Source organism: Oreochromis niloticus, linkage group LG14, assembly GCF_001858045.2.
Source record: "Oreochromis niloticus isolate F11D_XX linkage group LG14, O_niloticus_UMD_NMBU, whole genome shotgun sequence".
NCBI lineage: Eukaryota > Metazoa > Chordata > Actinopteri > Cichliformes > Cichlidae > Oreochromis > Oreochromis niloticus.
Genome location: NC_031979.2, coordinates 25,601,142 through 25,628,214, shown reverse-complemented (window position 1 = coordinate 25,628,214; position 27,073 = coordinate 25,601,142). Strand labels below are relative to the sequence as shown.

Genomic DNA, 27,073 nt, shown 5'->3' with positions numbered 1-27,073 from the left:
ACACCTTTTTGGCTGTACTACTCCGGGTATACCACTAGAGAGAGCCAACACACCACAAATGAAGTCTGTTTCTATGGCGCCAAAAGATGAATTGGCCTAAATTTCCACTAAAATCTAAATATTTAAAAAACTATAAAAGTCATGAACACCAAAAGTCATACCATACTAATCCAGCTCCAGCCGCAGAAAATGATATAACATATGTATCCCTTGTCTCAAAACTGTGCGGCAGAGAAGCGTGGGAAAATTTTCACTAAAATATTAATATTTAAAAAACTATAAAAGTCATAAACACCAAAAGTCATAGCACACCATTCCAGATCCAGCCGCACAAAATGAGGTAACATATGTGAACCTTGTCTCAAAACTGTGGGGCGAGTTACGCGCCGAAATTTAGGCGGAAGATGGAGAATAATAATAAGTAGGATAAATCTGACGAATAGTAATAAGTGTGCCTCTTGGCATAGGCACACTTAATTACTTGTTACAGAAAAAAGTAACACCGTTCCTTGTTACGCCGTTATTCCCATCACCGGTTACGAGCCAGGCAAACATTGACAAACTCTTGCTTCTTCTCAGGACAAATGTTCTCCACCATTTTCATCACGCAGTCTTTAATGAATTCACTATCAGAAAAAGGTTTGCAGTGCTTGGCAACCAGCTTGCCTTTGTGGCATTTTCATGTGACTCTTGTGAAAAAGTGCTGCTGTGCCGTTAAAACAGCTTCGAGTTGCTTCAATTTTTCACCACATTCTTTCCCAGTTAGCTTGTCGTAGATAGCATGTTTCGTCTGGTAGTGCCTCTTAATATTGAATTCCTTGAAAACAGCCACAGTCTCTTGGCAGATTACGCAGACACAGTTGTTTCGTATTTCAGTGACAAAATACAACGATTTCCACTCATCTTGGAAGTGGCGGGTTATTGTACGTGTGTATTCTATACTGTGGTCAACAGTGCTGACAGCCGCATATTACTGATGTTATGACAGAGGCTGCAGGCCACTGGGAATTTGAACACATTTGGCCCACAGGCCGGACTTTGGACGTGCCTGGTTTAATGCATGTGGTTTTGCTGATAGCAATTCCTGCTTCACCCAAATAAGGGATCCAATCAAGAATCAATAAAATTGAATAAGAGTATAATCATTACAATGAAATAATTTTGGTGTGTATGTAAGTACTCTTTAGTGTAGGATTTAATCTTCTTTTTCCAACCAACTGTGGATCACAAATAGGATTTAATATTTTTTTAGATTTGCTCTGCTCATTGCTGACATGCAGGACTGGAACGTGGAGGAAGTCTTGGGACCTTTCTACCTCCTCAAAAGGATTTCATCCTGTATGGCTAGAAGAATTCATCTACAGCTGATGTGTTCCCTCTGTCCTCGACTAAAACCTCATCAAAACTGGAAGTACCATTAGCAAAAGGTTTTTAGAATTTTTACTTTTTTCAAAAATGTTTAATTTTAAAATAATTTGATTATACAGTTGTTATCATCTGATTGAGCTTTTTGCTTGTCCCTGATAAATTGCTTAAGTAAAATATGTTTATGCATTTAAAGTTAATTATAGGGGCCACTCCGTTTTTTGGTCATTTTTAAAAGTAAAGGTATAATGTTTGTATGAGTATTAAAATACAGTTATTTGAGGTTCTTATCTGCTATTCTACCCTTTAAACGTTAGTTGGTTCCTGGGCCTACTTTCCAGGCCACTAAAATAAATCCTAACAAATTTCAAAGTGCAACCTGCAAATAGTAGAGATGAAAGCCGGCAACCACCAAAGAGGTGATTTTCCACCACTTGGCCATGCCTAGAAATTCTGCCATTGATGTTGGCTCTCTCTGTAGTATAGAATCACTTCCTGTATCAGTTCCTGTTACAATTCACAGTGGTGTTTGTGTAGCTTATATATTTAGTCCATTTAATTAAAAACATTTAGATAATGCCTCCTTTTATATTCAGTTCAAAATTTACTGTAATCTTCAGATGTACACTCTTTGTTGAATCACCTGCTAGCTATATTCACAGTTAGCATGCCTGACTTGCTAGGCCATGCTCCTAGCAAGTCAGTCACGAGCTAAGCTAAGCTAAGCTATTTAGACCATTTAATGTTATCTCTGAAATATATACTCATAACAATATTATATAAAAAATATTTTTTCAGGTAATGATGTAATATGCTTCTTTTACCTGCAAATGTCCGTTTTTTTTAAAAAACCTTTATTTAACCAGGAAGATCCCACTGAGATTAAAAACCTCTTTTTCAAGGGAGACCTGGCCAAGATAGGCAGCAGCAAGTATCTCACAGTTATAGAAAACACACAATTAAATGGTAAATGGCCTGTATTTGTATAGCGCTTTACTAATCCCTAAGGACCTCAAACAAAGTCAATGCTTCGCTTTGAAAAGTCTGGTTGTTTTGTATTTAAAATGCATTTTAAAAGAACAGCAACAAAAAAAACCGACTAAATAACTGTCTTTAATATGTAGCATTTGTTAATTGTATTTGTTTATTTAATTTTTGGCCTAAACTGTGCAAAATAATAATAATAATTTTGACATAAACTGAAAATTTTATGACACAATGCCACGACCCATAACAGCTTTCTTCGTGTTCATCTCTGGTCTCAACAGGATTATGTAACATTTGGGTCCAAACAGTGTGATCAAGAGTCCAAAACTTGAAGCAAGAATGGCAAATACCTCTACTGCATCTGCAAGATTTCCTGGTGAACTGACATAAGCAGGAACAAAGGCCACCCACACAGCACAGAAGATCAGCATGCTGAATGTGATGAGCTTGGCCTCATTAAAACTATCAGGGAGATTCCTCACCAGGAATGCAATTAAAAAACTGAGGACAGCCAGCACACCAATATAGCCCAATAACACTGCAAAACCAACAGTGGACCCAACGGCACACTCATACACTATCTTGTCATTGTGGTATTGGGTGTTTTTATGTGGAGTTGGAGAGGAAGAGACAAGCCAGGTAGTACAGATGGCTGCCTGAATAGATGTAAGAAACAGAACTGTTCCTCTCTGCTGCATAGCACCAAACCACTTCAGACTGGTTCCCCCTCCTGGCTTGGAGGCTTTGAACACAGCCAGAACAACCATGGTTTTTACCAGGATGCATGAGACACAAAGCACAAAGCTGATGCCAAATGCTGCGTGCCTGAGTTGGCATGTCCACATCCTGGGTCGTCCAATGAACAAAAGTGAACACAGGAAACACAACTTAAGTGACAACAATAGCTGGAAACTAAGTTCTGAATTGTTGGCACGTACTATAGGTGTTGTGCGATGGTAGACAAAGATCCCCAGGACAACAACACATATAAATGTTCCCAGTAAGGAGGTTGTTGTCAAACAAATACCCAAAGGGTCATGATAGGAAAGAAACTCTGTCTTCTTAGGAACACAGTGGTCACGCTGTGGGTTTGACCAAAAATCCTCTGGACAACTGGTGCACTCCAAGGAGTCTGACAAAAAGGGGTTGATGTTGAAATGCATCCTATTTTTCACAGAAATTAAATCAAATATGTCATACACAAAGACAAAGACCTACTGCTCTTGTTAGTGATCTTTCCCTCAGAACAAGGGATGCAGTCAAAACAGCATTCGGGTTCTCTCTTCCTTCTCACCATGTGGGTACCAGGAGGACAACTCTCACTGCATACTGATCGAGGTGGCTATTGGACATAAAAAAATAAATATTTATTGCCTGCTACAATTCTATATACTGTAAATGTCAAAAAAGGTACTTGTCAAATAAAAACATGTCTAACCTTTTTGGATTCAAAGTTCCAGAAGATTTTGCCTTCATCAAGTATGAGTTCTTCACCTTTTAAAGCTGTCCTTTTAACCTCACCCACTTTCTGAATTTTAGTACTTCCATCAGGGAGCCACAACGCGTTAATAACATCATAAATTGGTACCACATCACCATTCTCGTCAAATGACACTTGATCACCAAATGGAGTGGTGAAGTTCACTCTTTCCATGTAATAAACAAGCTGTTTAAAAGGAATGTATAAGAAGTAAATTACTTTTTGCTCCGAAACTAATTATAGAACGAATGATTTATTCATAGGTGGAGTATAAAATGATATCACATCTGCCATGGCTCCAGTAACTTTACAGTGCAAACAGTGGCAATTTTTCAGTTCAGTAATCAAATATAATATTATATCTATGGTACCTACATATATAAAGTCAATTTTATCTAAGTCTCAATCAACAAAGGCACATTACTAATAATCCTGTATAGAAGTTAATGACCTCCATGACTTAAATACCTTAACTACTTTTGCTCAGAAGTATGGCAAATCCCTTTTCAGAAATTCTGAAAGCAAGCAAAAACAATGATACCACACCTGCCAAGGCTCCAGTGACTGCAAAGAGGCACAGCTGTTCCCACTGAAAGGCCCTCTTCCTGGCTTGCACCGCAGCATGTCATCAAGGGAATATGCCAGTGCATAAACAGCTTTGTACACATTATACTCAGGCCGCAGGTTGGAAATGTCCAAGTACTCAGTGCCCACATTTCCTAGATCTTCCTGTCCAGTGCATAGTGCACCTCCACCTTCCAGCCAGCCTGCTGGAGCTGGAGCAAACCTGCACTGAAATGTAAATTCCCAAAACTGATTCACCTGAAATATTTTGAAAAATGTTTGTTACACATTATAAAATATATAACTGTTGTGACACACACACACACAGTAAAAGTGTTCAACTCTCACCAAGCTATTTCCGTAGCTACTGTTGTGATGTAGATCAGGACGTATTTGCAACAGGAATTCCCTGAGCCCTGGTATTTCTCCTTGACGAATGGTGATACCCAGTGTACCACCCAGGTATGGCATATAGTGAGGTGTTTGGAGCACAGCAGATTCTGTCCAGGCCTCGCTGGCTATCCACTGTAGGCCTGCCACATTTTGCCTTACTACCTGTGAATTAAATTATACCAAATCTATGAAGTAATATTGAACCTCCAACTTCTTTACTGAAACAGTTTTTGATCTTTAAAATGAATTCTGAATCATTACATTTTTGTACTGATTTCTGTATTCACAATGATACGTAATACGTGTTTTACACAATTTAATTATGAAGAACTCTGTAACTAGTAATCATTAAAGTGTTTTAAAGCGAAACCTCATCCATAAGGTGTATCATGCGACTAGGATGTTCAAAGACAATGACAACTCGAGCTGTAGAGGTTTTAATCACATCAACAATCCTCCGGAGTTCTTCTGTGTCTTTGTCCCAGGGTAAAACCTCAGTGTAGGCCAGGCAACATTCACCAGACACACTCAGCTCAGACTGAAAGAATCTGGCTGCATGAAGCCCATAATCATCATCAGTGACAAGCAGACCTGCCCAAGTCCAGCTGAAATGCTTTAGAATATGGATCATTGCACGTACCTAAGTGAATACAGATTAAAGTGTAAGTGCATTATAAAGAAGCAAAAACTTTAAATATAATTGCAATTTAGCTTTATTCTTTGACACAATACATAAATGAAATAGAGGATAATTCTCAAAACTAATTATATTATTATTTCTAATATTTTCATATTCTTGTGTTTTCTTCTTTTGCACAGATATTGAAACAGACTTTTTTTGATGACAAATTTTCACCTGGAAAGCATCACTTGGGATCGTTCTAAAGAAGGATGGATACTTTTGACGGTCACTCAGGCAGGAACATGTGGCAAAATAACTCACCTGTGAAAGATACAGACTGTATATTCGGGAGCTATCCATGTAGAGATATCTTAACTTTGTCATCATGACTGCATTATTACTTTCTTTTTCTTTTCTTTTTTTCAAAATATGGGTTTATAGTTTTTTTAATTAAATTAACGTAATCCAAGAAAACTGTTACATAGTCAAGCAGAAAACTTACCATAGGTACTCTGTACAAGCCTAAAACGTTGGAGATTGCAATACAATTTGTAGAGGACGGATCACCCACAATCCCTACGACTGGAGGATTTCCAACACATGTATCATCTACTACAATTTGATCCTCTTGACCACTGGCTAATGACAATGCTCCACGGAATCCAATTCCAAGTTCAAGGCAGCTATCATACAGAGTATATCCCAGAGTCACATTTGGTAGCAGGTTTGAGTTTCTGTTGATCTCATCAATAGCAAACGCCATGGTTTGTGCGGACTTAAAACCTAGGACATACATACTAAGACAAGAAGAATTTAATTACTAATATATATATGTATATGTATATATATATATATATATATATATATATATATATATATATGTACACGAGTGCCTTTTGAAAATGTTGCAAAAGCGGAAATATTATAAACAATCAGAGAAGCTGAATAACAATTAAAGACATATGTCAAAGGAAATAAAATGAAAAAGAAGATGCATTGTGTAGTTATTTCAGATATAAAATACATATTTATACTGGCACCAAGTTTGACGGTTTTCTTATTCTGTGTTTTTCATTCTGTTTCCCTGTCTTTGTTACCTATGGCAAGTCGGCTGTTGTGGCTGCGAGGTAAAAGACAGATCAGGAACACTTGAAAAGAAATGGACTTGAAACAGTCCACCCAGAATCACATCTCCAGTTTTGTGCATCTCATTTAGATGAAACTGTCCCTGCAGCTGACAGGACAAAGAAAACTGAGGAGTGGATAGAGTTGAAGAAACACAGGAACACAGCAAAACAACCAAGACAAAAATGTTTTGCAAAGATGAGCACATGACAGCTTTCTGAATTGTTGAGATCAGTCATTAGGTTTTATTGTTTGCCATTCCCTTTTATTGACTTACTGTGTTGTTTAATCTTGCACACCACCCATTAGGGGAGAAGGAGGAGTATATTTTTCATTTGAGATTGCTTTGTATCCAGGCAAACTCAGGGAACACTCTGTGAGTAAATTAGTCATCAGTAATAACTCACTGAAGAATTGTCAGACTAACAGGTGTTTCTGTGTGCATATCAAGTGACACAAAACAAGAATAGCAAAAATAACATATCATAATTCATGTACAGCAAAGTTCATGTGGAATGTCTCAATGGCATCATATTAAAAACTCCAGTCCATGTTTGAGTTAAAAGAGAGGGACAACAACTTACTTATTTGATCACTACCCAGAGTTCGTGGCCACAGTTGAATAGTAGTAATCTAAATCTAAGTTGTAATCTAAATTGACCTGTAAATTAAAAACTTAGCTCAGACTGTACAGTGACTGTATCACTGCACTTGTTTCCCAAATCCGTCAGTGAATCTCATGCTCCACTTTCCCCAAACTCGTGAACAAGACCCTAAGACATTTAAATTCCTCCAGTTGGGGTAGTAATTTGTCCCAGATGGAGTTGGCATTCCACCTTTTCCAGCTGAGAACTATGGTCTCTGACTTGGGGGTGCTGATTCTCACACTTGGCCGCAAACCACTCCAATGCAAGTTGGAAGTCACCACCTGATTAAGCAAACAGTACCACATCATCTGCAAAAAGTAAAGATGAAATCCTGAGGCCATCATAGTGGAGAACATCCACCAGTCTGGACAGACCAAGATATTCTGTCCACACTTGCCCACTTTCTCAAACATCCTTGAGAGGATAAAGAGCTTGTCCAGTTTCACAGCCTGGATGAAAACCTCATTATTCCTCCTGAATCAGAGGTTCAACTAACAGATAGAGTTGGATGTCTTGAGACCGGTCTCGAGACTACTTTTCCGTGGTCTTGGTCTCGTCTTGGTCTCGCTGTCTCTGTCGACATAGTGTTCGGGAGAGTTGGAGCCAACCACCGGTGGAGCGGGGGGGGTACTTTTCTGGGCAGAAGCCCGGGTCATTTTTGCAGAAGCCCGGGGTCTCTTGGAGTGTAATTTATTTGCCTGACTGACAACTGTATAAAACAAAAACTATACACAATATTCGAAGCACATAGCGCAGAGTCCTAAATTCCCCCTAATTTTGGTATGATCCTAGCTCAGGCACTAGGCGACTGAGCACAGCACTTACTCATGTGAGTGAGGGGGGAGAAGCTGCTGCCTGCGAGTTTGCTGTTGGAGAAGTGCAGCCAGGCAGACAGAGGAGAGTTTACGTTTGACCAGGTACCAAAGCAAATCATTCATACTGTACAAATAATGTAAATATAACGGTGTATCATAAAAGATTGATATCAAACTGATCACTTGACACATATTACGTTACTTGCTCTTCGAGTGAATCAACAAATAGCTTAATGAAAATGGAAACAACAATCCTGCTTTTTTTTTAGAAAGTCTTAGCTTACATTTGTGTTTATTTCATATTTTCAGTTGTTACCCTCCACGGCTAAATAAAGCACTCTAAATCGGTTTCAGTTATGTACTGATATACAACAATGGACATAAGGGGCTTCTTTCAAAGAAAAAACTCAGGTAAATGATATTTTATATATTATGCTTTGTATGTTGTTCGGTATATTTGTATGGAAAACAAGAGGAATTTCAATACACAGCAGTATATTCACAGTTGAAACCAGATATTTACATACACTTTAGGGAGAAAACATAAAAACATTTTTTTTACTGTTAAACATCAATTTAGAGTAAACTTGTTTTGTTTTAGATAAATAAATATTGAAATATATTTTGAATTAGTTAAATGTCAGAAGAAAGAGAGAGAGAGCTGTCTATTGTAATCACTTTCATCAAATTTAGGAGTACATACACACAAAGTTTATTGTTAATTAATAAGAAAACCCCAGATGATTCCATTCTGAGCTTAAGAAGCTTCTGATAGGTTAGTAGAGTCCATGTGAGTAAATTGGTGGCACACCTGTGGATGCATATAAGGCACCCCCAAAACACAGAGCCTGTTTCTTTGACATGGGAAAATCAAGAGATGTCAACCAAAACACCAGGAAAAGAATTTTGGACCTCCATAAGTGTGGCTCAATTTTGAATACAATTTGGTGCCATTTGCAATTAAGAAGTACAGACAATTTCACTTTTTACTCTTAAATATAACAATTTTTTAACAAATAAATGTTTATTTCTAAAAAAAATATATAAACATTTAGAGTATGTAAATATCTGGTTTCAACTGTATATTTGATGATGTTGGTGTTTGGCTTGATTGTCAGCACAAAGAGGGAGAGAGAGGAACAGAGAGGGAGATGGAGAGGAGAATGAGGACAGAACAGAGATGGAACAAGAGCCAGGTGCGACAGACATGTTAGTCAAATGGTTGTTTGCCAAAACTCATCAGAACATGTATCTAGTACCTAGTCTTACTTTTTAGATACTATTTATTACTTTTCAAATTCTATATTTATTAAGTTATGCAGGCTTGTTTGCACAACAAGGCTAAATAATTATATAACTTTTCTGAATCTAAATAGTGTACTTTGGTAGAATTAAAAAATAAGTGTAGTGGAGGTCTATGATGATTTTTAGTGCTACTATCATCTATCTGTCTTGGTTAAGTCCTAAGTAGTCCTGATTTTGAACTGTTGTAGTCCTGTTTTAATTCCGGATCAGTTCTGGGTCTGGTTGAATTGGGGTTTAGTCCTCGTGTCTTGATACAGCCCTGATTTTGTTCTGCCTTACTGCTTAATTAAAAAAAAAACCTAGTTTAAGGTGTCCTGCATATGTGATATATTTTTTTTCCTGTATGAAGTCATTCTTTTTTGAACAAAACTCAAAACACAGCCTAATAAATCTTTCAGTCATTTGTGGTAACGTAAGACAATCCTGTGACAGAGTTTAATGCATGTGCTTTTGGTGATAGTTATTCCTTCTTTAACCAAATAAGGGATCTAATCAAAATATAATCAAGAAGAAATCAACACTCTATCCACCTGTTTTTGTCAGGCTTGAGCATCCAAATTTTTTCAGAATACTCCCTGCAGGCTTACTTGTTGTTCCTAGAGTATTTAAAAATAGAATGGGAGGCAGAGCCTTCGGTTGTCAGGCCCCTCTTCTGTGGAACCAGCTTCCACTTTGGATTCGGGAGACAGATACTATCTCTACTTTTAAGATTAGGCTTAAAACTTTCCTTTTTTCTGAAGCATATAGTTAAGGCTGGATCAGGGGACCCTGAATCCTCCCTTAGTTATGCTGCAATAGGTGTAGACTGCTGGGGGGTTCCCATGATGCATTGAGTAATTCCTTTTCAGTCACTTTTCTCACTCAACATGTATCTGATGCCTTTTTTAAGGTCTGCTCTTGCTCTGCTGTATGGCGAGTTGCGTGCCTTTAACAATGCCTGAACCTTACTTGTCATCCAGGGTTTACAGTTGGGGTAGACCTTGTCCATGGTGACAGTGTCCATTAGTGATGTGTCGGTTGCGAACGAAACGGCTCTTAGAGCCGGTTCTTTGAAGTGAACGACGCGAGCCGGCTCTTTATTGGGAGCCATTGGTTTTTTTTCTTTCTCTCACCCTCTCTCTCGCACTTTTTTTCCGCTTCACTCCGCACGCGAGCCTTGTGCTTTGCGTTGGGCAGAGGGGCTGTAGTTACACTCGCAGTAGCACAGGAACAGAGCAGGAGAGAAAGAGAGCCAGGGAAAACAACGTTACATTAGAAAGGTATAGTAATCATCCACAACTATTTTCAGTTGCGGATGATAAAGGATTCAGAAAGTTTATTCATGCAGGCCCATATGACAGAGAATATGCATCTTCTTTTTGTTTTCATATTTTAATTTATATTTAATTGTGTTGTGGTTTGCAGTGTTTTGTGTTGTTTCACTTTAAATTTGTTTAGAAGGAAAAAGCTTAAAATTTCAATAGTTAAAAGTTGAAATGTGAATAGTTGGTTTTTGTATTATATGATTTATTTAAAACATTTTATGTGGAGTGAATAAATAAAAGTATAATTACGGTGGCCCCTAGAGACAAAGCACGTACAAACTCCAAAACACGTACGAACTCCGAAGCACGTACAAACCCTGAAGCACGTAAAAACTCCAAAACGGGTAAAAACTCCGAAGGACATACAAAACACAACAGAAGTGCTCCAGAATGCTGGGCGCAGTGTTGAGTTTTTGTTACCTATTGGCTAAACAAGCCAGGAAGTACCAACGACTGGATTTGGTGTGTGGTAGTAACAGGTAAATGAATATTTTTTTTAATTATTTGAATATATCTGAGTGCTTGTGTATAAATACAAAAACAATACACATATGCTTTCAACTGTGTAATTTAAGTGATGTAGGTAGTTCTGTTTTGGAAGTTCAGTTAACGTTAGCAATGTGTTTTGGAGTTTGTACGTGCTTTGTTTCTAGGGGCCACCGCATATATTTATATATAAACATATATAAATAAAACCACTTTTTTTTACATTAGTAATTCCTTTTGTGCATAATTTCATATTGTTGTTAATAATAAATTAATTAAAGCAACAAAACAACCTGAAGAGCCGGTTCGGAGCCGAAAGAACCGGCTCTTTTTAGTGAGTCGAGCCGAAAGAGCCGGTTCTCTGAAAAGAGCCGGAAATCCCATCACTAGTGTCCATGCAGTGCGTGACGTAACCCAGCACTGTGGATGTGTGAGTCTCTAGGCCATCATGTTCAAAGACACTTCACTCTGTGAGGGCAAAAGAGTCCTGCAATTGAGCAAGAGCTTCCTCAGAAAATGTGCTAATGCTTCTTATGGTGGGCTTTGTTCTTTTCCTGAGTGGTGTGTATGCCAGGACGATGAGCAGAGAGAGGTACTCAGGTGGGGGAGGGGAACAGAGCAAAGCCGCTGCTCCCGCACTGACTGTAACGCAGTCAGTTCTTCTTTTACTGTTATGCTGTTTTGTGGATCACAAGGTTTGAAACTACTTATAAACACACCAGGGGCGATTTTAGCCCATTTGTGGGGGTGCTGAATCAAAGCACCCCCAAAGATTTCTTACTTTTTTTTGACAATATTTGCTGTTTGTGTGACACACTGCTAAAAATATAAAAACCACACAGTGCTTGGTTGAGACATAACATTTTAACAACAAAAGTATAGAACCCCCCCCCAAAATGGTTTGTTCCAGCTCGCCTCTCCCCTCTAGCTCCGTTGCTGCCAGAGCTATGGTGGCTGAGACGCAGCGGAGCGGAGGTGTAAGTGCCTGGCTTAAAACAGGACATATTAGCTGCATTTAACCTTCAGTTACTTTTTATATAGTTAGGCAGGAGTCATACCATGTTTCTTTTTAGCTGAAAAACATTACACCCAGGTAACCTGCAGTGTTGAAAACTTGTTTTCCGGCGATGTTTGCTACCCTACCTACAATCCGTCCTGCTCTGTAGTTAAATCAGCGACATTTGACCGTCCTGTTGCTCCCATTGAAATGTATATAGCCTGTTTATGATCCGTCAATCAAGAATAACGTTGGATCAGTGTTTCAAAATTTATATCTTTTATTAGATGTTCATGTGGTTTGGTTATTTTCCTTTTGGTTGAAAGTAAACTGAGAGAGGACTTTTTGTTAATGATCTTAATAGTATTTTTTCATATTAATGTAATTTTTCATCTAATTGAATACAATCTATTTGTGTATGATTGTCAGTCCAAAGAGGGAGAGAGGAAAGAGGGGAACATGAGGAGAAAGGTCAGGAAGAACCAGGTAAGAAAACAGACAGGGAATAGTGACAGGCAAAACTGAAACTGTTAAACTGACAAAGAGAAAAACCCTGATTTTACTCATACAATCTGGGAGTTGTGTTCTCCCTATATTAAAGCTGCTATACAGAATCTGCTAAACAAACTGGGTTGAAACATTTTTGACCCTCTTTAACAACATTCCAACATAACATTATAATTGATTGGGGAGATTAAAATTAATGATATATTTTTATGTGGTTCAGCCACAACTCTACTAAAACCTCAGCCAGTAATAGGTAGGGCAACCTTTGGACCGTCCAGTTGTCTGTATGCCTGCCGCAGTACATGCACCACATTTGCGCACTGAATCAGAACATGCCAAACGGTGCCCTGGTGGAGTGAGGAGCTGTAAAGAGAAGCAGAGTGCTCTGTTTATATTCTAAAAATGTTTTAAGCTTGTTTCAAAGATTCTGTACTGCAGCTTTAAATATTTTCCAAAAGCACACTTATCAGTGTTTCTCAAACTTTTTACAGTGTGTACCACCTGATAAAAATGTCAAGTCTCCCAAGCACCACTATGAAAGCATGAACCCCATAAATATTACAACACAAAATTAGTATTATTAAATTAGTAAAATTAGTATCTTCAGTAAAGATTTTTATTTGTAATAATTTATTCTGTTTTGGGAGTGTTTTTTTATGTATCTGTATTATATTATACATACACGTTAAAAGTGAATCTCTGTCCAAAAAATGCACTCAGTTTACTTTTTACTCACTATGAGCATCATTCATTATTCTCCCCCAGTAATTAAGGTTAGGATATGTATTTTTTTTATTCCAATCCAATCTTCTTTTGCAGCATTTAAATAACCTTTATCTTTGATTTGATGGTTTTGTTACAGACTTTTCAAAACAGTGTTTTGCTTTTCTTTCACAAATGTGGGGATTAAATTGTGTTAAAATGTACAAAACAATAATGTCATGTTTTGAGACGAGGACCCAGGCACAGAGAGACTTGATGAATTTAAGAATCATATGATTTAAGAAAGAAATTTGCAGACTTGCACAGAGATGGTAAAATTATGATGACTGATAACGGAGACGAGGACAACAGACGACGAGGACAGGGAGGAACAGGGGTTTAAATGCACCAAGGAGACAGTCATAGAGAACTCGGGACAACTGGAGACATTTAAAGATGCTGGGAATGAGAGAGACAGGGAAGAAGTCTCATCGTGACGAGTAAAGTTTATCTTGCCTGGCTGGGCAGCTCTCTGGGTGCTCAGCACCCCCAAAGCTAGGATCCTAGAATCGCCCCTGAAACACACTATCTCACACACAAAGTAACTCCACCAGAGTGCCAATTTCGGGTCACTTTTGCCGGTCCAGGCCCGGATAAAGGAGCAAGGTTGGAATTGTGACATTAAAAAACAATAACTGCTAAAAGAAATTTAATTTGTAGTTGTAAATAAATTCTAAATGCATTTAGTACGTTTATTTACTCACTTTATGGCTCTTCCACGATCTTATTTCTCTCTCCAACAACTTAGGTTACAATTACATTAGCATGACCAATTATGCAAATTAGGCGATGATGTCATTTAGCGACTTCTAGCGACTTTTAGGACAGCCAATAGCGATTTTCCTCACTGAGGAGTTGGCAACACTGGCTGTTATTAGCACTGCAGGCAGTTCTCTGGGCAAGTAGAAGGGTTTGCACATGACAGACATTGCCTCAATGTCCGGGGAGCAGACTGTGGTGATGATCTTAGTGTTTGTGCACCAGTTGTTATGTGTGTAAATGCACAAACCTCCTCCTCTGCTTTTCGCCGCTGTAGTCTTTCTGTCGCTGCCTTGTGTTGGTGCATTGTGTGACCTGATAGCATCGAAACTACGGGAATTCCCACTCGTAGCCATGTCTCTGTGACAACCAGGACACAACAGTTGCGTACAAGTGGCTGTGCAGTGAGAAGTAGGTTCAGGTCGTCTATTTTTTTGACAATTGACCGTGCGTTGGTCAGGAAAGGTGCTCAGGAGCAGTAGTTTGAAAGGCTGCTTCTTTAGCGGAGCTAGCAGGCCCGACCGGCACTCCTGCTTTTGCTTGCGTTCCTTCCGCCACCTGCATTTCTTGGCAGACCCAATAAGAATCCACAGAGCACCGAATTTTCTCACTGTCTCCAGGGGGATGTTGTGCATCCTCTGATAATCACTGGCAATGGGGATCTAGCTGTTGTATCCAATGTTGCATAATTCCAGATGACTGTAGGTAAATTTGGCTTTACAGTAAGAAAAACTAAAGAAAAAGAAAAAGTGTAAAAACGAAAAAGAAAAGCACCTAAGTGGAGAGCATAGAGTTGCCATCTTGCATTACTTGGAGAGCCTTGTGTGTCTGGGAGCCTGGAATTGTCACTACAGCTAAGTTCTAATTGTAGCAGATTTTGAAATGGAAACAAACTGCACTGAAGTTTGAAAGTTGAGACCAGTATTTGAGTCCTGCCTGAGTTGTTTTCTTGAAATGATCAGCATGGTTTTGATCACGATCAGTTCAAGACAGACCAAATATACAAGAATATAGATTAGAACTGCTAAATGAATTCAAGATGAAACCGTAGTTTATTAAAATAATTTAGATTACATTTAGTTTTCATAATAGGTTAAATTTTAGAGTGGAGTGTAAAAAAGTCAATGTTTATCTTTGAAAAGTCTGGTTGTTTTGTATGTAAACTGCATTTTAAAAGAACAACAACAAAAATGACTAAATAACTGTCTTTAATATTTAACATTTGTTCATTTTAATTGTTTATTTAATTTTTGGTCAATAGAGTCCAAATAAAAGAAACCCAACATTTTTTTAATTGAACTGAAAATTTTATGGAACAATTCCACGACCCATAACAGCTTTCTTTGTGTTCATCTCTGGTCTCAACAGGATTATGTAACATTTGGGTCCAAACAGTGTGATCAAGAGTCCAAAACTTGAAGCAAGAATGGCAAATACCTCTACTGCATCTGCAAGATTTCCTGGTGAGCTGATATAAGCAGGAACAAAGGCCACCCACACAGCACAGAAGATCAGCATGCTGAATGTGATGAGCTTGGCCTCATTAAAACTATCAGGGAGATTCCTCACCAGGAATGCAATTAGAAAACTGAGGAAAGCCAGCATGCCAATATAGCCCAATAACACTGCAAAACAAACAGTGGACCCAACGGCACACTCATACACTATCTTGTCATTGTGGTATTGGGTGTTCTTATGTGGAGTTGGAGAGGAAGAGACAAGCCAGGTAGTACAGATGGCTGCCTGAATAGCTGTAAGAAACAGAACTGTTCCTCTCTGCTGCATAGCACCAAACCACTTCAGACTGGCTCCCCCTCCTGGCTTGGAGGCTTTGAACACAGCCAGCACAACCATGGTTTTTACCAGGATGCATGAGACACACAGCACAAAGCTGATCCCAAATGCTGCATGCCTGAGTTGGCATGTCCACATCCTGGGTCGTCCAATGAACAAAAGTGAACACAGGAAACACAACTTAAGTGACAACAATAGCTGGAAACTAAGTTCTGAATTGTTGGCACGTACTATAGGTGTTGTGCGATGGTAGATAAAGATCCCCAGAACAACAGCACATATAAATGTTCCCAGTAAGGAGATTGCTGTCAAACAAATACCCAAAGGGTCATGGTAGGAGAGAAACTCTGTCTTCTTAAGAACACAGTGGTCACGCTGTGGGTTTGACCAAAAGTCCTCTGGACAACTGGTGCACTCCAAGGAGTCTGACAAAGAGGGGTTGATGGTGAAATGCATCCTATATTTCACAGAAATTAAATCAAATATGTCATACAGAAAGACAAAGACCTACTGCTCTTGTTAGTGATCTTTCCCTCAGAACAAGGGATGCAGTCAAAGCAGCATTCGGGCTCTCTCTTCCTTCTCACCATGTGGGTACCAGGAGGACAGCTCTCACTGCATACTGATCGAGGTGGCTATTGGACATAAAAAAATAAATATTTATTGCCTGCTACAATTCTATATACTGTAAATGTCAAAAAAGGTACTTGTCAAATAAAAACATATCTAACCTTTTTGGATTCAAAGTTCCAGAAGATTTTGCCTTCATCAAGTATGAGTTCTTCACCTTTTAAAGCTGTCCTTTTAACCTCACCCACTTTCTGAATTTTAGTACTTCCATCAGGGAGCCACAACGCGTTAATAACATCATAAATTGGTATCACATCACCATTGTCATCAAATGACACTTGATCGCCAAATGGAGTGGTGAAGTTCACTCTTTCCATGTAATAAACAAGCTGTTTAAAAGAAATGTATAATAAGTAAATTACTTTTTGCTCCAAAACTAATTATAGAACAAATGATTTATTCATAGATGGAGTGTAAAATGATATCACATCTGCCATGGCTCCAGTAACTTTACAGTGCAAACAGTGGCAATTTTTCAATTCAGTAATCAAATATAATATTATATCTATGGTTCTTACATATATAAAGTCATTTTTATCTAAGTCTCAATCAACCAAGGCACATTACTAATAATCCTGTATAGAAGTTAATGACCTCCATGACTAAAATACCTTAACTACTTTTGCTCACGAGTATGGCAAATCCCTTTTCAGAAATTCTGAAAGCATGCAAAAAACAATGAGTTCAAAGGTGGAGTGTACAATGATACCACACCTGCCAAGGCTCCAGTGACTGCAAAGAGGCACAGCTGTTCCCACTGAAAGGCCCTCTTCCTGGCTTGCACCGCAGCATGTCATCAAGGGAATATGCCAGTGCATAAACGGCTTTGTACACATTATACTCAGGCCTCAGGTTTGAAATGTCCAAGTACTCATTGTCCACATTTCCCAGATCTTCCTGTCCAGTGCATAGTGCACCTCCACCTTCCAGCCAGCCTGCTGGAGCTGGAGCAAACCTGCACTGAAATGTAAATTCCCAAAACTGATTCACCTGAAATATATTGAAAAATGTTTGTTACACATTATGAAAATATATAACTGTTGTGACACACACACACAGTAAAAGTGTTCAACTCTCACCAAGCTATTTCCGTAGCTAGTGTTGTGATGTAGATCAGGACGTATTTGCAACAGGAATTCCCTGAGCCCTGGTATTTCTCCTTGACGAATGGTGATACCCAGTGTACCACCCAGGTATGGCATATATTGAGGTGTTTGGAGCACAGCAGATTCTGTCCAGGCCTCGCTGGCTATCCACTGTAGGGCTGTCACATTTTGCCTTACTACCTGTGAATTAAATTAGACCAAATCTATGAAGTAATATTAAACCTCCAACTTCTTTACTGAAACAGTTTTTGATCTATAAAATTAATTCTGAATCATTACATTTTTGTACTGATTTCTGTACTCACAATGATACTTAATATGTGTTTTACACAATATAATTATGAAGACCTCTGTAACTAGTAATCATTAAAGTGTTTTAAAGCGAAACCTCATCCATAAGGTGTATCATGCGACTGGGATGTTCAAAGACAATGACAACTCGAGCTGTAGAGGTTTTCATCACATCAACAATCCTCCGGAGTTCTTCTGTGTCTTTGTCCCAGGGTAAAACCTCAGTGTAGGCCAGGCAACCTTCACCAGACACACTCAGCTCAGACTGAAAGAATCTGGCTGCATGAAGTCCATAATCATCATCAGTGACAAGCAGACCTGCCCAAGTCCAGCCGAAATGCTTTAGAATCTGGATCATTGCACGTACCTAAGTGAATACAGATTAAAGTGTAAGTGCATTGAAAAGAAAAAATCTTTAAATATAATTGCAATTTAGCTTTATTCTTTGACACAATACATAAACGAAATAGAGGATAATTCTCAAAACTAAGTATATTATTATTTCTTTCTTTGTTTTTCTTTTACACAGATATTGAAACATATTTTTGTGTTTCAATTTTAATTTTGATGAAAATTTTTACCTGGAAAGCATCACTTGGGATCGTTCTAAAGAAGGATGGATACTTTTGACGGTCACTCAGGCAGGAACATGTGGCAAAATAACTCACCTGTGAAAGATACAGACTGTATATTGTAGAGCTATCTTAACTTTGTCATCATGACTGCATTATTACTTTCATTTTTTTCATAAAATGGGTTTATATTTTTTAATTAAATCAACGTAATCCAAGAAAACTGTTACATGGTCAAGCAGAAAACTTACCATCGGTACTCTGTACAAGCCTAAGACGTTGGAGATTGCAATAGAATTTGTAGAGGTCGGATCACCCACAATCCCTACGACTGGAGGATTTCCAACACATGTATCATCTACTACAATTTGATCCTCTTGACCACTGGCTAATGACAATGCTCCACGGAATCCAATTCCAAGTTCAAGGCAGTTATCATAAAGAGTGTATCCCAGAGTCACATTTGGTAGCAGGTTTGAGTTTCTGTTGATCTCATCAATAGCAAATGCCATGGTCTGTGCCGACTTAAAACCTAGGACATACACGCTAAGACAAGAAAATTTGAATTACTAATATATATAATACAACACAGGTTTTAAATTACAAGGAAACAAGTGCCTTTTGAAAATGTTGCAAAAGCAGAAATATTATAAACAATTAAGGAAACTGAATAACAATTAAAGACATATATTAAGGGGGAAAAAATGAAAAAGAAGATGCATGGTGTAGTTATTTGAGATACAAAATACATATTTATACTGGCACCAAGTTTGACGGTTTTCTTATTCTGTTTTTTTCATTCTGTTTCCCTGTCTTTGTTACCTATGGCAAGTCGGCTGTTGTGGCTGCGAGGTAAAAGACAGATCAGGAACACTTGAAAAGAAATGGACTTGAAACAGTCCACCCAGAATCACATCTCCAGTTTTGTGCATCTCATTTAGATGAAACTGTCCCTGCAGCTGACAGGACAAAGAAACCTGAAGAGTGGATAGAGTTGAAGAAACACAGGAACACAGCAAAACAACCACGACTAAATTGTTTCGCAAAGATGAGCACATGACAGCTTTCTGAATTGTTGAGATGAGTCATTAGGTTTTATTGTTTGCCATTCCCTTTTATTGACTTGCTGTGTTGTTTAATCTTGCACACCACCCATCAGGGAAGAAGGCGGAGTATACTTTTCATTTGAGATTGCTTTGTGTCCAGGCAAACTCAGGGAACACTCTGAGTAAATTTGTCATCAGTAATAACTCACTGAAGAATTGTCAGACTAACAGGTGTTTCTGTGTACATATCAAGTGACACAAAAGAAGAATAGCAAAAATAACATATCATAATTCATGTACAGCAAAGTTCATGTGGAATGTCTCAACAGCATCATATTAAAGAGCTTCAGTCCATATTTGAGTTAAAAGAGAGGGACAACAACTTACTTATTTGATCACTACCCAGAGTTCGTGGCCACAGTTGAATAGCTGTAATCTAAATCTAAGTTGTAATCTAAATTGACCTGCAAATTAAAAACTTAGCTCAGACTGTACAGTGACTGTATCACTGCACATGTTTCCCAAATCCGTCAGTGAATCTCATGCTCCACTTTCCCCAAACTCGTGAACAAGACCCTAAGACATTTAAATTCCTCCAATTCGGGTTGTAATTTGTTGCAGATGGAGTTGGCATTCCACCTTTTCTGGCTGAGAACTATGGTCTCTGACTTGGGGGTGCTGATTCTCACACTTGGCCGCAAACCACTCCAATGCAAGTTGGAAGTCACCACCTGATTAAGCAAACAGTACCACATCATCTGCAAAAAGTAAAGATGAAATCCTGAGGCCATCATAGTGGACAGTAGCGGTTTTTGAAACGGGCTACACGGGCGGTTTCCCGGGATGGCATCGTGGTGGGGGGCGGCATCACGGGTATCGGCAAAAATTTTAAAAAAAATTGCTCGTACTCATGCTGCCCCGACATCAGCCAGCGCATATTGGGAATGGCATAGGCACCGATCGGGTTTCTATCACCCATTTGCTGGGAGTAAGGGCGCCCCGCCCTCCCCACAGGGAGGAGAGGGCGCGGCGGCGGGGGATCCTCTGGCTGGCTGGAGCAGCATCTGATAACCGACTCGCAAAATAAAACTAAATAAAAACAAACCAACAAACACGAAAACACCAGACATTATGATACAGACTTATAATTTGCACCGATGTTTTTTAGAATTTCTACATGCAAGTGCGAGAGCCCTTGGTGCGCCTGCTTGCTGCTGAAGTCAAAGTAAACTTTATTGTCATCCCCGCAACATACAGTACAGTATATAGAGAGACGAGACGACGAGGCTCCAGTTACAGCAGTGCAAGTAAACTAACAATAAATATAAGAAGAGTAAGAAGATAAATATACACTTTAGGACTCGGGGTAAAGGGACCAATAACAATTTAAAACTTATATTTTATAGTTTGATGATTTCAAGTCTCACACACAACCCGTCGAAAGGGGAGGGGGGCCGGCTGCTTCCAAATAGAGCATATTTCATTCATAATGATGTAAATCCAAGTCCATTATGTATTCATGATTTGAATCCTGGGTTGTGCGAAATCCCAGAAATAAACCCTAGACAAAGCGAATCTATGGACGAAGGTGTAGGTCTGTTAGGTTATGTTAGGGATGGGGAATGGGTGTTCATACTGGAGTGCAAAATTAAAACCAAGATGGACAAGAAAAGGTCAAAGTCATCAGGTGCTCAGTTTAGAAAAAAGAGAAAAGAAGAGGAGGAGAAACGAGCAAAAGATACAGGTAAGCAGATGTGTCATTGGATAATGGCAGGTCATCCTGAAACAATCAGAATCAGAATACTTTATTAATCCCTAATGAAATGATGTGGGTTACAGTTGCTCCAAGAAGAAATGGTAAAAATAGCAACAGTAACAGAGTAAACTCCAAACACTATGTTACAGATTTTAATATTATAGTCATTGTCAATTGTTGATTTGCCCTGTTCTAATTGTATGACGAATTACGATGGCTGTTTGGTAGCTGTTTGCATACTATACTCTGTCTGTCATCATATGTGTATGTTTCTCTGGTGAAATCCAGTATGGTTCCGACAACAGTTTTATGTTAATGGGCAATCCTTAATATGTCTTGTGTGTGTGTGTGTGTGTGTGTGGGAGGGGGGGGGGAGCTAGGGCGCCAAATAGGCTAGGACCGCCACTGATAGTGGAGAACATCCACTAGCCTGGACAGACCAAGATATTCTGTCCACACTTGCCCACTTTCTCAAATATCCTTGAGAGGATAAAGAGCTTGTCCAGTTCCACAGCCTGGATGAAAACCTCATTATTATAAATTTTTTATTATGAATTATTCATTATTAAACATTTTACCAAAATATTGCATTTGAAAAATACAAAATGGAGAAAAATCAAACATCTAAATTCAAAACGTGAACAGTAAAAAAACATTAAGAGTTAAACTTATTCAGAAGTACAAAACGTTGTGGGCCATATAAATCTGTACATCACTCGTTCTTTAGTGAGTCGCTTGGTACCGGGCCGCGAGTGTTGAGGCTCAGGTGTGAAATGTATGGTTTTCAGGGTTTTTATCGTTTTTCAGCGTTATTTTGTTATGAATAAATCTTCTTTTTTTCGGTACCGGTACTAGTTTTATTTTGTTGTATTTATCCACGACACCTTAAAGGCCGGTCCGTGAAAATATTGTCGGGCATAAACCGGTCCGTGGCGCAAAAAAGGTTGGGGACCACTGATTTAGACTATTTAATGTTATCTCTGAAATATATACTCTTAATAACATTATATAAAAATATTTTTAGGGTAATGGTGTAATATGCTTCTTTTACCTGTAAATGTCAGTTTTTTAAAACCTTTATTTAACAAGGAAGATCCCATTGAGATTAAAAACCTCTTTTTCAAGGGAGACCTGGCCAAAATAGGCAGCAGCAAGTATCTCACAGTTACAAGAAACACACAATTAAACACAGGCAGCAGCAACACACAAAAAAGAATAAGAAAATAAAAATAAAATACGATAAAATTCAGTAAAATTCAAACAGAAAATTCAAAAATTCAGGTAAAATGACAATCTAATTGAAACAGTTGCATGTTGTGGACCCGGCTCAAGGATTCTTAGTTTAGATTTAAAAGCACTTCAGTCATTTTCCAGTCGTTCTGCAGTTTGTTTCAAGCCAAGGGTGCTAAATGGACAAAAGCTCTTCTGCCAAATTCAGTTTGGGCAAATGGAATAGAAAGCAGCAAGTAACCTTGCGGAAGAAGAGAAAATACCAACCAGCATGTTTAATTGCAAGCAGGGAACATACAAACTGTATAAATGAGAGTTCCACCGACTGGCCAAAGCAGGCCATCCTACCTGGGAGTATAACTCACAGTGGTGAGTCTGAAATTTATCATTAGTGATAAACCTCAGAGAAGCACGATACACAGTATCAACCGTTCGAAGACATTGAGCATTCATATATAGAATATCTCGATAATCTAGCACAGGTAAAAATGTTGCAGCAACAAGCCATTTCTTTGTATTAAAAGAAAAACACAACTTACTTTGAAAATAAAATCTCAGTTTTAACTTCAGATTTTTCACGAGATTCTCTACATGTGGTTTGAAGGTGAGCGAGTCAATCAACATACCCAGATATTTATATGTGTTAACCAACTCTATTTTATTACCCTCAAGAGTGTTTACTGAAGGAATCGTTTGGGCCCATTTCCTTGAGTTAGAAAACAACTTTGTTTTGTCTGCATTGAAAACAAGTTTAGGATGAAGTAATGAGTGCTGGACAGCAAAAAAGGCTTTCTGCAAGGAATCGATGGCTTGGACAAGAGTTGAACCACAGCTGTAAATAACTGTGTCATCAGTATAGAAATGCAAGTTTGCATCTGGCACATTTAAGCCAAGATTACATATATAAATGATAAATAGAAGGGGGCCTAATACAGAGCCCTGTGGCACTCCGTTGTGTACTGTCACAAATTCCGAACATAGACCATCAGATTTAATGCACTGAGACCTATTACTGAGTCTAAGTTTTAAAATACAATGATCAACAGTGTCAAATGCTTTCAACAAATCAATAAAAATGGATGCACAGTGTTGGTTCTCATCAAGTGCAACAGCAATCATTTACCACTTCCATTGCAGCTGTGATGGTACTGTGATTTTTCCTAAAGCCTGATTGATATTCAGATAAAATGGCATTGGTGTGTAAAAACTCATTTAACTGCTCACACAAAAGAGCTTCAAGAACTTTTGCCAGCACAGATAGATTAGATATTGGTCTATAATTAGTTAAAAGTGCTGGGTCAACCCTTTCAATAGAAGAACAACAAAAACTGATTTCCATACTGAGGGAATTTCATTCATATCCAGTTTGAGGTTGAAAAGTGTTGTGAGAGGCTCTGGCACAAAATCAGCTGCCAGCTTCAAGAAGTAAGGATCTAGTAAATTGGGTCCTGAAGATTTTCTATGATCTAACACTTTAAGAGCTTTACAGACTTCCTGCACAGAAAAAGGAACAAAGTTAAATGGCTGACCAGTGTACACTGGAAAGTTTGTGCAGGATTTTACAGAGACTGGATTTAGAGTCAAACAAAGAGCTGGGAGATATAAAGTGATTGTTAAAGCAATTCATAATCTCCTTCTTATCATAAACAGGAACAGAATCCTTAAAAACGTAGGTGGGTAGAGCATGTGAGCTTTTACTCACTGAAAGAGACTTAATGATTTTCCAGAACTTCTGTGGATTATGTAGTTTCTCTGTGGTGACAGAGAAATAGACATATTCTGATTTAGCTTTCTTAATAGAGGAAGTACATTTGTTTCTTAATTGTCTGAAAAGAAGCCAATTTGTGAGAGAGCCAAATCACAACAACAGTCACTTCAAGGCGCTTTATATTGTAAGGTAGACCCTACAATAATACATATGGAGAAAAAACCCAACAATCATATGACCCCCTATGAGTAAGCACTTTGGTGACAGTGGGAAGAAAAAACTCCCTTTTAACCGGTAGAAACCTCCAGCAGAAGGAGGGGCGGCCATCTTCTGCGACCAGTTGGGGCTAAAGAAGGAAGACAGAATGAAAGACATGTTGTGGAAGAGAGCCAGAGATTAATAACAAGTGTGATTCAGTAGAGAGGTCTACACATGTTGAGTGAGAAAAGTGACTGAAAAGGAAATACTCAATGCATCATGGGAATCCCCCAGCAGTTTATACCTATTGCAGTATAACTAAGGGAGGCTTCAGGGTCACCTGATCCAGCCTTAACTATATGCTTTAGAAAAAAGGAAAGTTTTAAGCCTAATCTTAAAAGTAGAGACAGTGTTTGTCTCCCGAATCACAACTGGAAGCTGGTTCCATAGAAGAGGGGCCTGAAAACTGAAGGCTCTCCCTCCCATTCTACTTTTAAATACTCTAGGAAAAACAAGTAAGCCTGCAGTGCGAGAGCGAAGTGCTCTAATGGGGTGATATGGTACTATAAGGTTATTAAGATACTCTTGCTGCAGCATTGTGGATTAACTGAAGGCTTTTTAGGGAGTTTTTAGGACATCCTGATAATAATGAATTAATGAATTACAGTAGTCCAGCCTAGAAGTAATAAATGCATTAACTAGTTTTTCAACATCACTCTGAGACAGGATATTTCTAATTTTAGAGATGTTGCACATATGGAAAAAAGCAGTCCTACATATTTGTTTAATATGTGCATTGAAGGACATATCCTGGTCAAACATGACTCCATAGTTCCTCACAGTGTTACTGGAGGTCAAGGTAATGCAATGCAGAGTAAGAATCTGGTTAGATACCATATTTCTAAGATTTTCAGAAATATTTTTCTTTATCTGAATTAAGAAGCAGAAAGTTAAAGGTCATCCAGGTCCTTATGTCTTTAAGACATTCCTGCAGTTTAACTAATTGGTATGTGTTATCTGGCTTCATGGCTAGATAGAGCTGGGTGTCATCTGCATAGCAGTGAAAATGTATGCTATGCCTTCTGATGAGGCGACTGTTGTTGTGATTTGGCGCTATATAAATAAAATTGAATTGAATTGAATTGATACTGCCTAAGGGAAGCATTTATAATGTAAACAGAATTGGTCCTAGCACTGAACCCTGTGGAACACCATAATTAACCTTAGCATGTGAAGTGAACTCCATTTACATGACCAATTGGAGTCTAAATATGAATGATATCTGCCAGCTTTGGGGAGAACCAGTGGTTTTCACAACCTTTTATCCTAAATCTCCTTAATGGAGCATGTTTATTCACAATTTGCATAAAACCCTCCCTAAAAAATGTCGATGCTAACTCTACATCAGGGATTAATCCTTTTTTCTTCCAATCATACTTAGATAAAAATGATAAAATGCTTGTTCATTAAAATGTTTAAGAGTCCTTTTAAAAATAAATCGATGTTGTAACTTGGGCACCTTAGTGTTTCTGATAACAGCAACAACACAGTGGTCACTTAAGTCATTACAAAAGACACTCAAGGATGAAAATTTATGAGGAACATTTGTCAAAATCAAGTCAACCAAGGTAGACTTTTCAGGGCTTTTGAGATTCGACCAGGTAGGTAAATTGACCAGCTGGGTAAGATTGATAGAATCACAGAAAGATTTCAAATAATCTGAAACAGGTTTGAGCCAATCCCAGTTAAAGTCACCAGCTAAAACAAGCTCACTATAATTTAGTCTGGACAGGAGAAAATTTAAAGAATGCAGAGCTTCTGTAGAAGCAGAAGGAGGTCTATAGCAACAAACAATTGTTATATAGATGTAACCCTGGTTAACATAGTTGTCAATAAATAAAAGCCTGTTAGTAAAAACAGTCATAAGAAATATATTACAGGTGATAAATAGTCAATAAATAGATCATAATGGTTAGAAAATTCATTAAAAACATCAGCAATGATATAATTCATGGTATAAGATTTCAAACCAAACAAAACACAAGGAGCATGAGACCACAACCGAGCCCAGAAACATACAGAAACAGTTCAAAACAAAAGACGCTGGAGTCCAGGGAAACAGTTTCCATGGAGAACAGAAGGTCGACCCGGGGGGCGACAGCACAAAAGTTCATAGTTCGACTGTTCTGGGGGCCGACCACGTGAGAAGTGGCAGTGGCAGCAGAACAGGACTGGAGGCCGGCCGCGTGGAGGAAGACGGCGGCTACAGAGCGGGTCCGGAGGCCGGCCGCGTGGAAGACGGCGGCGGCTCTCAAGCGTTGGGCGTACTGGTCGAGGCTTGGTGGGCGTAGGACTAGACGAGGCAGGACCAGACGGTGGCGTGGCAGTCACAGGCGATGGAGCTGGACCAGCTGGTGGCGTAGCTGATGCAGAGCCTGGACCAGGCGTGGGCGTAGCTGTTGCAGAGGCTGGACCAGGTGTGGGCGTAGCTGATGCAGACGACGGCTGAAGGGGCCCCTCGGACCCTCCAGCGGAGACAGGAGGCCGGACGGGCCCCTCGGACCCCCAGCGGAGACGAGGAAGTGCTGGCCGGGCTCACCAGAACCCCCAGCGGAGACGAGGAA

General features: G+C 38.9%; 2 protein-coding genes across 2 annotated transcripts; both read right to left on the bottom strand.

Moving 5' to 3' along the window:
- Positions 1 to 2,573: 2,573 nt before the first annotated feature.
- Positions 2,574 to 6,648, bottom strand: LOC109204973 (extracellular calcium-sensing receptor-like). Its single transcript, XM_019367238.1, has 9 exons — positions 6,509 to 6,648; positions 5,914 to 6,208; positions 5,646 to 5,732; positions 5,160 to 5,429; positions 4,745 to 4,951; positions 4,379 to 4,654; positions 3,791 to 4,018; positions 3,571 to 3,694; positions 2,574 to 3,484 (listed from the first exon to the last, which is right to left on the bottom strand). Exons 1-9 carry the CDS (start codon positions 6,616 to 6,618, stop codon positions 2,574 to 2,576), a joined length of 2,508 nt encoding a protein of 835 aa, XP_019222783.1. The 5' UTR covers positions 6,619 to 6,648.
- Positions 6,649 to 15,426: 8,778 nt separating this feature from the next.
- On the bottom strand, positions 15,427 to 19,473 carry LOC109204974 (extracellular calcium-sensing receptor). The gene is made up of 9 exons (XM_019367239.1): positions 19,334 to 19,473; positions 18,763 to 19,057; positions 18,521 to 18,607; positions 18,037 to 18,306; positions 17,622 to 17,828; positions 17,257 to 17,532; positions 16,644 to 16,871; positions 16,424 to 16,547; positions 15,427 to 16,337 (listed from the first exon to the last, which is right to left on the bottom strand). The coding sequence occupies exons 1-9, from the start codon at positions 19,441 to 19,443 to the stop codon at positions 15,427 to 15,429; spliced, it is 2,508 nt and encodes an 835-aa protein (XP_019222784.1). The 5' UTR covers positions 19,444 to 19,473.
- Between the last annotated feature and the right edge of the window lie 7,600 nt (positions 19,474 to 27,073).